Genomic DNA, 12,715 nt, shown 5'->3' with positions numbered 1-12,715 from the left:
GCTACTCACAAGCCTGGTGAAATGACAATTCAGTGGTTTCAAGGATAAGAACACGTAAGGTTCTTTTCATAATGCTTTATGCTAAAGTAGGAATGTACTTTATCTAAATAGTAGGATCATACACATGTTTTATGTTTGGAATTTTACTCAAAAATACTATGAAAATATTCTTAAAATACTACAACTTGAAACAATGCATGACAAACAGTCTGCAGGCCTAGCATGCAGAATGGGAATCACAAGGTTCGGATGGACAACAGGGAGGAGTACAGATTACCAGAAATTACATGATTGTTCTCATTAAAAGTAGTAAAACATTAATTACATTACAGGAAATACTAAAAATACAGTAAACTTTGCAGTTTGTAGGTTCTGTAAGAAGAATGGTTTTAGTGCTGCATTAGTTATTACTGAAACTCAAACAGTACTAGCCCCTTGATCTACAGTGGCACTGTATATACATGCCAGGATCTGCACTTTGAGTCGTTTGTTGAGACAGGTAACATTCAATGAGGTTGAGATAAAACATTGGCTATCACAAGAACAAATGTATAAAGTTCCCTGAAAAATTGGACAGAAGTGAACAGTGGCTGCTAATCCCACACAAAGCAAGAGGAAGGATATGTGCTTGCCTTACAGCGTGGCAGTGACTGCCAGCTGAGAGTTTAAGTTGGACGTGCTCTCACAAGAATCCCAAGTCTGTCTGTCTGTCTGTCCACCACGGGGGTTTGTTTTAAGCCCAGGCAGAACTGTTCTAACCCATTCCTGCCAAGGACCTGTGAACCGGTCTAGAAAATATCTCCCTTTTAACAGCAATAATGCACCATGAACTCACAATCCTGCATGGAAGTACATTAAAACAATTTACAGAGGATAAAAAAAACCTCATGAATCTTTTATTCCTGTCCTTCTCCCCTCAATGTGAAGGCTACTCTGCTTTTGGCCCCCTCCCACCTTCTCCCCTCCCCCACCTCAAATAAGCAGATGCAATCAAGGTGAAATTTATTTTGAACCAATTCTGCAAAACAGTTCAACAATGTCATACTTTATAAAAATACTTAGTTACATAATTAAACTTATTACTATTTATATAAAAAGTGTGAATGTGAATTTTAAACTCTGTTAGGGTAAGAACCACATCAAGGTCTTCAGGTGAAACAAATAAATTTTCATAAACATACAAACTCTTTTGGAGAAGTTTTATAATACACAACCATTTACAATGAACATGTTCATTAAGTTAGTGTTTTATTCCTTTACTATACAAGTGTTATTACAATGAACTGTTCCATTCAGTAATTAAAAATCCATACAATGCCAGTGTCATTTTTGGCATTTTTTTGTTATGACTATATTAATACATAAACTCATATGATTGTGTTATTAATTTTAAAATATTTAGAAAAATTAAAATTCCATAATATTTTTGGGTTTTTTGATTATTTTCTCTGTGTGTTTTTTTGTTTTGTTTTTGTTTTTCTTACAGAAAGCCCTTTTAAAATTTGATAGCCACAGATGTATAGTTGATGAGCAATGATGAGGGAAAATGAAAAATGATGGCACTGTTCTTACACAGATCTGTTTGGTACTTGGATTCAATGTAGTGTAAACGCATGAATGTTAAGTTTAGTACCAGAACTATATTACCAGCTTTTCTGAATTCTTTTGTTGGATAGCTTTACAATGATAATATGAATTCCAAGCTGGTAACTAAGTAAGAGTGTTTCAAAATTAAAGTATGTTAGCTTGATCAGAAATTCAAGAACCTCATGCAAATTGTTGCGTTAAAGACATGACGTTATTGCTTGATATGTCAGTAGCCAAAGAAAATAAATCTAGATGTAGTGTCAGCTGGGCTGAATGCCAGCAAGTTTCATCACTTGGACAATATTAAATATAGTTTAACCCTTTAGTTTTTAAACTTTCACATTTTCTTTTGTTTATTTTTAGTTAAATAATTCTGTAGGAAGGGCAGAAGTGGGAAGAGCAACTGCATGTGTGTCTTAATAGCCAAGACAAGCAAAAGTGCAATCAAATCCCTGAACTAGTGACAGATAGCACTTGTGGCACCCACCCTCATTAACACTTACAAGCCACATACAACAGTACCAAACCTCTCTGAAAAAGGACTAAAAAGTGGCCATTTACCAGCTTCAGTCTTGCTTTCCCAGTGAACTTTGTTCAGGTAGTCTTCCCATACAAAATCTTGCTGTTGCACTGGAGCTTAAAAGATTAAAGGCTTTCCCCCGTGATTGTATTACATAGCTTCAAGTTCAAATATCATCATACTTTATCAACACAATTTTATAAAATATTGCCTCATTTTCTAGTTACCTTCATTATTCTTAATTAGCTATGCAGAAAGGAAAAAGGAAAAATCTCTCATGCTACTTTCCAGTTATATTAATACAAGTATTAACACAGTGCATTATGCTCTCTAATCTCACTATTGAGGTCTACCATTTAGATCAAGTTTCTCATTCACTGTTCCAATTTCTCTTTTTACCTGCCTACCCTAATTAAGTCCATGAAAGCGGAAGCTTAAAGATCAATACTATAAATCAAGTACAGTTGTACCATCTTTTGTTTTGCGGGGGTGGGGGCACACACATGTAGTTTTAAACACAGGGAGTTTTACGGAACTGGAATAGAATTGCTTGGTCCCACAAAGTTCTTCTGCTTTAACAATGCCTTATCCCAAGATCACTAATTCCAGACAATTCCCTCATTAGTAGAATGATTAGCAAATATTGGGAGAATAAAGGATTTGAAACATTGGTTTTTCTGCTATTGTTCACACCAACACTTATTTTTTCTGCCCCGTATTTTCAGTAAGCTTCCTTTGGACCCTGAAAATAAGTTGGGAAAGAGGAAAAAATAAAAACATGTCATTGGTAAATCAGAGTATAACACTTTAAAAGTGGTTTTGTGCAACTGCATTATGAAATTCCAGTTTGCCATTAAGAGCATGCAAAGTAGCGAAGATTTTCTTTCCTGTGATTCCTTAGAGACTTCAGGAATTCTTTGCAAGTCTTTTAGATTTGGCAGATTTGTGCATGTTATATAGACTGTTGGCTTATAAATTGTCTCCAGGCTGGTACTGTGGTTCTGTAGCAGTAAAGTAGTCCTCCAAGAAAGACTGTATATACTCAAATGTTGGTCTCTCATCAGGGTCCTTCTTCCAACACAGTTTCATTAACTCGTGGAGAGACTCTGGGCAGCCTTGTGGACAAGGCATCCTGTATCCACGTTCCACTTGTTCCAGAACTTCTCGATTCACCATTCCTAAAGGGAAAGCATATTAGCTCTGAATGACATTATGCAAAGAACAGGTTCCCAAAGTTTTTCAAGAATCTCTTCAGCTGCAAGGCATGTGGTTCTGTGAGAACAGAACCTTTAATGAAAACGCTTTGTAGTGAATGAATTTTTTACAATTTTGCATTAAATAAGTTTTCTGAAAATTACTTTGGTACACTGGTAATTCCTCAATACCTGGTCCTTATTCCGTATGTACGCTTTCTCCCTTTCCCACTGCCTTGGACCTGTCCTTTTAGAAAGGAGACTCAAGCACAAATAGCTTCTCCCTGCCTTAGGTTCCACTCAAGGACCACTTAATTTGAAACCAGGCCAAATAAAAGTCTTTATATATCCCTAACAGAACTGCCTTACAAATTCCAGACCCAGCAAAGTATCTGTTGAAATATGTTTAGTTTCAAAAAACTGGTTTAGCAGGTTCAGTGTACTGATGCTCTCTGTTGCCTGGGAAAATGTCAAAAGTAGAAATATCAGGAACAGACAGATAGGAAACATAAGGATACTCACTAATCTGAAATAAACTGTCAGTCACATTTAGAAGTGCTATTATCTTAAAACACTTTAAAATATGCAATATTTAATCTGAAAATAAAACAAAGTATCTTTGTGAACAAAGGAACAAGTGAGGTGTGCCTAAGTTTTTGTCTCTGCTTGTCAACTGTGGGCTCTGAATGAAAGCAAAAAGTACAAAAGGTAACTCCAGAGGCACAGAATACAACAAAGAAAAGAAAAGAAAAATCCATTAAATTTTCCTGTTACCTGGATATGGCACTCTCCCCTTAGTTACCAGCTCTGTCAGTAAAATTCCAAATGACCACACATCAGACTTGATTGTAAACCGACCATACAACGCTGCTTCTGGAGCGGTCCATTTAATTGGAAATTTAGCTCCTACAAACATTGGAAAGAGATTCTCAGTTTTCCCTTACTAACCCATAATTTGCTTACACTTCAAAATAATTTGAAAATAATACTGCACTAAAAACATTTTTATACTTTGCTTTATTGATAAAATTCAAGGTGGTATCGGTGTTTTAATATTTCTCAAACTAGGGCATAAACTACTGGCTACAATATCTGGAACCACTAAAGACACCTGAGAATGTGTTAAATATGTTTCAAAAAGTGAACCTGATGAGCAACTTCTCTGGAATCTCATTTCTCTTCGAACTGTAGCATGTTTATCCCCCAAAAATAATTAAAAATGCTTTTTGAAAACACAAACAAACCACCACATAACTTTAAACAAAAGAAGTTTACTAGGACTGCACTTAGGTGAGGGGGTCACCTAAACATAGCTGTGAAAGGACACTTACATGCATGATATTTATTCATGAAGACACAATACACAGGCATGTTCTGCTAAATGTAATAGTTCTAAGCAATTAAAAGGCAACCGGTCTTATTAATTAAATTAATTGGCCTTACCTTGTCTTGCAGTGTACTCATTGTCCTCTATTAACCTTGCTAAACCAAAATCTGCTATTTTACACACAAGATTGTCTCCTACAAGAATGTTAGCTGCCCGGAGGTCCCTGTGGATGTAGTTCATTCTTTCAATGTAAGCCATGCCATCTGCAATCTTAAAAAGAAAGTGTTATGAAAGGTTATTTTTCATGACTATATACATTTATCCCAAGCAGTGAGCTGCACCCCTTTACTTAAGCTCCATTCCCATTGTGAAAGTATAGAAGTAGAGCATTGCAACCCAGAGCTCTGCACTGATTAGTGTGTCTGGCTACAGAGTATCTGCTAATTGCAAACCAGACTGTTTCCTTTCTGACAAATTAAAGCCTGCAACAGAAGGTGTAAGACAGAGCAGCATACAATAGCCAGAGCATTCGATATTTATGTTTAGTTGCTATCTGATATCTCTTCTCTAAGCACAAAATACAGGTTTTTTTGGTACCTGAGCAGCCATGTCAACCAGCTGTGGGAGTTTTAAGTATTTCCCTTCCCCTTCTTTAAGGAAGTCTAGCAAGCTGCCTGTAAAACATGACACATTTGGGGGGGAAGGGGGGGGGGAAGGAAGAAAAAACCAAAACATTAATTTGACCTGAAAACACAAATGAGATTTTTTTTCCTAGACATTATAATTGACACATTTATCTCATGAAATCCGTATTTGAAAATCCATCATTTACCAGAATATGTGACCCAGTAATGAAGCCCATGGTTACCTCCATGCTGGTAACTGGTTAGTGCAACTCTATCCAAGTGGTTTGGAATCCACTTCGATAATGCAGATAACTAAACAGTAATAAATCAGACTGCTGTTTTTGGCAATACATTAGAATTTTTCCAATGTTGCTGGTATCAGTGCTCCTCCTAGCTGGACTTTCTTCCACTGTATGATTTATAATTACAGAACAAAGAAACCTCTATGCCTTACTTACATTTTTCTGCCACCCCCAATCATATACTAGAGAAATTATTCTGAAACTGTTGCATTTTCTTTCTTACAGGGGAAAACAAAACTATCTTCCATTCTTTATGATACCTTATTTTCTCTCATTTATATAATGCAATTGTACCCAGAACATTACATGAGCAGCATCTGAAATCAGTTCCAAGGACCTGTGCTTCTGTTACGACAGCAACCTTTACGTGTGCAGTAAAGCTTTGTCTCTACACAACAGCTTTCCCTACAGGAGGCATTATGTCATGAGATGAAGGAACATGACCTCTTTCCTAAGAAACTGCTGAAGATTGGTAACTAATCAGCCTTGTCACAGTCAAAATTACAGCAACAAAATTACAAGTGTGGCCATGGTGGGGAAAGAAACCACTTGATTGCATATCCTGAAGTGGATTCATAGCAGTAACTCTGAATTAGATTCCTCCAACATGACTTTAGTGACTTGCTGTACTTTTGCATAGTGAAAGTGAAAATGTGGCAGACTCCCACTGCTGCTGCTGTTTGCTGTGTGTGTTTGCATAGACTTTTTCTAACCTTGGTTCATGAGATCAAAGGACTGAAGAGGAGCAAAGATTTCACACTGATCTCTAGTAACCTGTCCACGTTGCAAAAAAAGAAAAAAAAGTTGGATACTTTGCAGTTTTTACCTGTTTCTTTTCCTTGTAAAAGGGGAAATATAAATAAAAACAAATTGTTCTACTGCCTTAGAACAAAGCAGTTCTATGGTTTTTTTTGTAAAATGTGATAAGTTTGTCAAGGGTAAGCAATAAGAAGCTTCCAATGGCATTTAAAATCCATAATTTATACAAATTACAATTCTTTACTTCTGCTTTTGCAAGGTAACCAATTCTGCTAGTAAACTTTGCTTTTCTTTAGACACACAGTTATAAATTCCTTTTTTCCTTACTGCCTTGCTGAAACCTGACAATGAAAACTGATTTTGCATGGCAGGTTTAGATCTAAGAGACTGTCTAGTGTTATTTAGGAACAACAATAACACAGGAGAACTTTTTATATTTTCTGTTCCTTTTTACATTTTTAAACTAATACAACCCTTTAAAAACCCCATCCAAGCAGGAAAAAGCAAACCCATACATTTGTGGCGCCATACTGAACACAACTAGCCATTCCCTTGCTTCTGTGTCTTATGACGACAATAAAATTTCTCTATGAGTTGAAGTCTGCATTTTATAAAAAACTGAATAATTGACTTGAGAATCTGCTGCTTCTTAACACTAATATGCTTATGATGTTTATTTCTACATTCTGCCTAGATTTCTAAAGCTCTGTTTCAGCAGCAGGGGGAGGGGGAAATGATATGGAGCAAAGGAAGAAGGATGAAAGACTGAAAACAAGGGGATAAAGGAGGGAGTCTGCAAAAAAAACCCACTCAACCTTTTTAAAATTTACTATTACACTGCTGGGAAAGAAACATTAAAAAACCCAAAGCCCAACGTGTTTTGTTGATAGCATGACCTGTCTACAGGCAGGCATAATCCCATAATGATATTCCCACCTATACTGTTCCATTTAAATGTGACTGACTGTACACACTAAAAATGACGAGAAAAAACCCCCCAATCTTATACTTGGAAGATTGGCAACGGTGACACAGATGTGCAAAAAATCATGCCTCTGCCCATGATCTAAATCAGAACTGCTCCAAGTAGGTCAAGCGTTGTTCATTTTCATTTAATCAAAATTAACACTTATACTCCAGTTATCTTATACCTAGCATTAATTAAACATTTGATTTACTGCTGAGGTCTTAAATAACCTTTTAAGTGTAGTATTTCTAACTGTCCTGTCACACACCTTTTGTCATGAATTCAGTGACGATGTAGATTGGTTCCTCAGAAACGACTGCGTACAGTGGCACAAGCTTGTCATGTCGTAGTTTCTTCATGATCTGAGCCTCCTGCAGGAAAGCTTCTGGCATCATAGTACCAGGTTTTAGTGTCTTGATTGCTACTTTTGTGGTTCCATTCCAGGTTCCTAAAGAAACAGATCAGGTTTTATTCCCCACTGTAATAGTGAAGAGATTTTCTGCTGAAACTATTTCTTTGCTTCTGTTTTTTTGGCTAACAGAATAATCATAAACTAGAACTATACTGAATATTAATTTTACAATTACATGCATGATCATAACTGGTCTTCTTGCCCTTCATTTCTTTATGATATTATCTTTTCTGATCCCAATACTGATTTACTTAAAATACTATTAAAACTTTCACAGGAACAACCGAAATGTGTCACATTAAGCTCTTACCCATCCACACTTCACCAAAACATCCTTGGCCCAACTTAACTTCCAGCCTCAAAGATTCTCTAGGAATCTCCCAGGCATCTTTTGCTAGTCCCTGTGTTTGTGGTTTCACAGTGGGACACACAGTTGTTAGCTTATGACACAGCCCATCGGCATGTTCTGAAAAAACAGAAAAAATAGTTAACAGATTCGCAGTTAAGCAGGAGTAAGACTGTAACAAAAGCAACATCCTAAAGTTGATAAAAAGAACTAGTCCATTTACTTTTTATTGAAATCAGAAATAAATTTTATAGTTGTGAATTTTAAGAATAAGTTATGTACACAGTCCTTTTTCCTCACAGTAGGCACAGGGTAACATTGGGACACTGGAACCTGGGCTTACCTCTGTAGTGTTTCACCAACTTCTGTAGAGATTCAAATTGTGCTCTGGTTGTGATATAGTATCCACCATTGTCAAGTTTCCTGATTTTGTAGTGTTTTACATTATCACCTCTGACCTCATCCCAGTCACGTATAGAAAGGGAATAAGCACCTAGGAAACAAGGCACATCTGGTTCTTCAACAAAATATAAAATCACATTTAATGTATCTCCCCAACATAACAGACACATACATACCTTTAGTGGTTTCACTCTCTCTTACTAAGAAAATACCACGCTGGTTCCCAGGATTTAAAAGTAGCCTTTCTGCATCCTTCCTGCCCATCTTACCAAAATACCACCTAGAAAATTTAAAAGGAAATGTGTAAATAAAAGCTTCCTATACTTTGGTACTCATACAAGCAAAAGATTTAGAAATCTCAAGCATTGACTGGACTACTAATATTCCAAAACAGTTACTGGGCTACAAGTATCCCAAAGATCAGCAAAAGCAATGACATCCATATAATCAAAAGATGAAGATGACCTATTTCTACATGACTCTCGTTTCTATAATTTACAAAATACATGTAAAGAGGCCTATATCTGCAAATACTATGGTTTTCTGCTGGTTTAACAATGGAGATCAACATTGAAATGAACACCCTCCTCAGGCTAAGTTTATAGGCCAAGATGAATCAGATGACACACTTTGGCAGCACATTCAATGCTGCAGCAGCTGAAACTCTCTTCTTTAAGCAGTTCTGGCTTTGTTAGAAAACAATATTTAATGCAAAGTGGGTGTGCATAAATATCATTGGATGACAGGTTCATTGAGGCTGGAAGGGGCCCTTGAAGTTCTCTGGTCCAGCCCCCTGCTGCAAGCATGGTCAGCAGTGAGATCAGACCTAGTAGCTCAGGTTGTTGTCCACTTCAGGCTTGAAAACCTTGAAGGACAGACCACCAACCTGGTGCAACCTGTACCCCTTCCTGGCTGTCCTCAGGATGAAAAAGTTTCTTAGATTCAGCTGGAAACTCTCCTGTTTCAATATCTGTTGCTTCCCATCTTTTTCTACCTCAGTAGAGGGAGCACTTTTTTCTACCGATCATTTAGGAGCAACCCTATGGTAGGTGTCATTTACTTTTCTATGAGTAACATTTCAAATTGCTGAATCATTCTGATATCAAAAAGAACACAGATGTTTTAAGATTTGTATTTTTTCTTGCCTTCAGTTCTTTCACAAAAGGAGTTTTTTCTTCTACACTCCCACAGCATGCTCATCCTGATGAACAGCCTGCACACAGCACTGTCCTGATCCAGTGATAATTTTAAGGTCCATCTTCATATGAATCCCCAGACTCAGGAATAACACTTATTTCTAACTACATTTTATTTTGATTAGGTGCCTCAGAAGTTACAAAGTGATGCTAAGTGTAAATTTTTGTCTGTCACTGTCTTATCATCAAGCTAATTTGGCTTCATGAGTGATGGGAAAAGTAGTATTGAAAACTGCTGCAAAACAATGGTTTTGTGGGTGAAACATTTTCTGGGGAAAAAATGTAGATAAAGATGGATCACTTTGTTGGCCATGAACAGAATGGCCTGTGCAATCACATGGGAATTTGAAACTTATTCTTACATTTTGTTGTATTTGCAGTTTGACTGTTGAAGGAGATGTGCAAAGTTAGAAATGGGAATGAAAGTATACATGCTGAAGACAATTTGGATGTAACCTATCATCTTACAGAAGCAAACTTGAATCCTAGTTCATAACTCCACATGAAAACACCTCTTCCCTAGACTACTACAATTTACAAACTACATTGCAAAGTGCTGTTTTATTTCACTACCTATTAAGTAATAGTAGGGTTGAATTGCTTTCTTTTTTAGAGACAATTAAATGTTTATATTATGGTGTCATTAAAAAAGCACACAAATAATATGGATCCTGTCACAAGCAGTTTCTGCTACAAATGCCTTCAGGCTTAGAAAAAGCCACTTAGACAAAATCCTAGCAACTTGGGGCTCTGTACTGCTTTTGCACTGGTAACTCTAATTGCAGTCACAACACAAAATCTACAAACACTATCAAAGCATAGGGCTAACAAACTCTAAAACAAATGAACTGTATTCCAAATGCTGTGGGGATATTTCCTAAAATTAGCACTGGCTCTTTAAAATAAACACTTTTTAAAAGCTTCCTTATTCATCACCCTTCACTCTCACATCTAGTCATCGCATAAACCCATTACAAATCCCACCACTCTGTTCTGTCAGTGTTTAGGAGCCATACTTTCTTTGTAAAGGGCTATCATTTCCATTTTATCAGCACTGCAGTTGTAATGACATAAGCTTTTATTGCATAGTTTAAAAAAAGGAAACCTTTGCCTTTTTTTCCAAAAAATGTAAACAAGAGTTAGTAATTTTAAAACCAGATTAAACTCAAGGGTGTAAAATAACAGAGCATCTTTGATGTAATCATATTTTAATAGCAAAGAACCAAGTGAGAGCAGCAGCAGCAGCATGCTAAAGTCTCAGCTTGAGATTCAGGAAACATTTGAACATCAGGCACTTTTCCCAGACGTGCAGTAGCAAACAGAGAAGTGCACAGATCATGTGTCAGAGAACTGTTATTGGCACTATCATGCCTGTATATTGAAGCAAGAGCTGTATACAAAGCAACTTTGTATTTCTAGTACAACAAATACAATCCCTTGGAACAAGCCTAACTAAACTAAAACTGTACTCCAACCTACAGGTTCCACAGTCATTTCATGTGATTGTTGAAGCACTCCAGGATGTTAGTAAATAAATGTAGGAAGTACTGGTACACAAAGCAGTATAATTTTCCAAATTCATAGCAGTCCTTAGCATATAAAAAATTTTTGTCACCAGAAAGTTATTACAGATTAATAGATTAGCAATAATTGTGCATGCAAATGCTTTTTTAGAATGTAAGGTTAGCTCAGACCAAGGATACAGCTGATCTTGACTCAGGGTTTGGCAAGCAAAAATAAGGATAAAAACCTAGAGTTGATGGTGTGTGAACTCTTTAGCTAAAACCCATCCATTTTTGCTTTACATGATACACCAGGTGTGTCCTTCAATTTTTATCATTCTTGAATTCTCCCATCCTTTCTCCTTTAGCCCTGCATGTAAGCAAGCAGGCATAAAACATCCGCATGAGTGTCCACCTCATGCTTACTAATAATTATACATTTGACATAATCCAAGTAGCATTGCTTTCCCTTCATTAGTAGTATTCTCCTCCTTTACCCTGAAATGTTACATATAATGAATTAAAAAATAGTATCACCGCAGGGTACAAAGTGTAGAAGGACAGTAAGATTGACAAGATACAGCGTCTTACTCTTCTGCTTGAATGGAGTCTGCAGGAGCTACATAATTGCTTGGGATGTAGCCTGTCTTTCCTGTAGCAATGGACCTTGCTTCCCACCAGTCTCCTTCCCTGCAATGAAACATTAATTACCTCTTCCACATACAAACAACACATAATTCCGTAGCACCTGTAATGTACTCACATATGAAAGGAAGGTAAATTTAGGCAACATGTTATTTTAATTATGAAGGCATCTAAAATAGTTTGTGCTGCACCTACATACCTCTCGTGTTGTGAGCAACACAAATGCCTCTTAGTGGAATTTCATATTTTAAAAATTTGGGGCTTTTTTTTTTTTTTAATGTAAAACCAAAATGCTTTATGGCAGAGACGTGTAAATAAACATCTGAGTTGTCTAGTCTTCATCTGCCTCTCCAGATCAGAGAGCAACTCCAGGTGCAGAGTTTGGGATGGAGAAGTACATGCCCCCACCTTTGCTGCCCCGAAGGGGTAGCTGTGCCTTGCTAGGGCAGGGAGGGGAAGGAAGTCACACAACCAAGAAGAGGCCACAGTTGCTACAGTTCTACATCTGCACCCAAACCCTGATCTCAGCCTGAAAAGTTACTGTCTTAGCAGTATTATACATTGTAACCCCATGCTTGTTGAATATTGAATGCCTTAAAAAAACAAAAACCAAACCAATCTACTCTTCACTGAAATAGGATATACAGATCTCCAAAAGAACTGAGGATCTAATTATTCCCAACAATGCAGTGAAGTCTGTGAATGAGAACACTTACGTGTTATTTATTATCTGGAACCGTTCGCCTTTCTTAAATGAAAGGTCATCTGTAGTTCTAGCTTCATAATCATATAAGGCCACAAATACAGTAACACCACCTTAGAAAAAAGAAAAAAAATCCCATAGGATATAGCAGTAATGTTCCAACACTTGATTTAAGGACTTGTGTGTAAAATAATTGATCATTTTTGATTTGGAAGCAGCAAACACTCT

General features: G+C 36.8%; 1 protein-coding gene across 1 annotated transcript in view; it reads right to left on the bottom strand.

The window, feature by feature from the left end:
• Positions 1-995: 995 nt before the first annotated feature.
• The window catches only part of YES1 (YES proto-oncogene 1, Src family tyrosine kinase), a 49,520-nt gene continuing 37,800 nt past the window's right edge, over positions 996-12,715 (bottom strand). Inside the window, exons 3-12 of the mRNA XM_082280116.1 lie at positions 12,501-12,600; positions 11,731-11,829; positions 8,618-8,721; positions 8,383-8,532; positions 8,004-8,159; positions 7,550-7,729; positions 5,225-5,301; positions 4,744-4,897; positions 4,075-4,206; positions 996-3,285 (exon numbers count right to left, since the gene is read on the bottom strand). Coding sequence (XP_082136242.1) covers positions 3,077-3,285; positions 4,075-4,206; positions 4,744-4,897; positions 5,225-5,301; positions 7,550-7,729; positions 8,004-8,159; positions 8,383-8,532; positions 8,618-8,721; positions 11,731-11,829; positions 12,501-12,600 — 1,361 coding nt within the window. The 3' untranslated portion in view covers positions 996-3,076. The remainder of the gene's footprint in view (positions 3,286-4,074; positions 4,207-4,743; positions 4,898-5,224; positions 5,302-7,549; positions 7,730-8,003; positions 8,160-8,382; positions 8,533-8,617; positions 8,722-11,730; positions 11,830-12,500; positions 12,601-12,715) is intronic.

The sequence above is a fragment of the Coloeus monedula genome (assembly GCF_965178545.1).
Source record: "Coloeus monedula genome assembly, chromosome: 1".
In the NCBI taxonomy this organism is placed as follows: Eukaryota; Metazoa; Chordata; class Aves; order Passeriformes; family Corvidae; genus Coloeus; species Coloeus monedula.
Note: the sequence above shows the minus strand (reverse complement) of the source record. Positions and strands in the feature narration are given on the sequence as shown.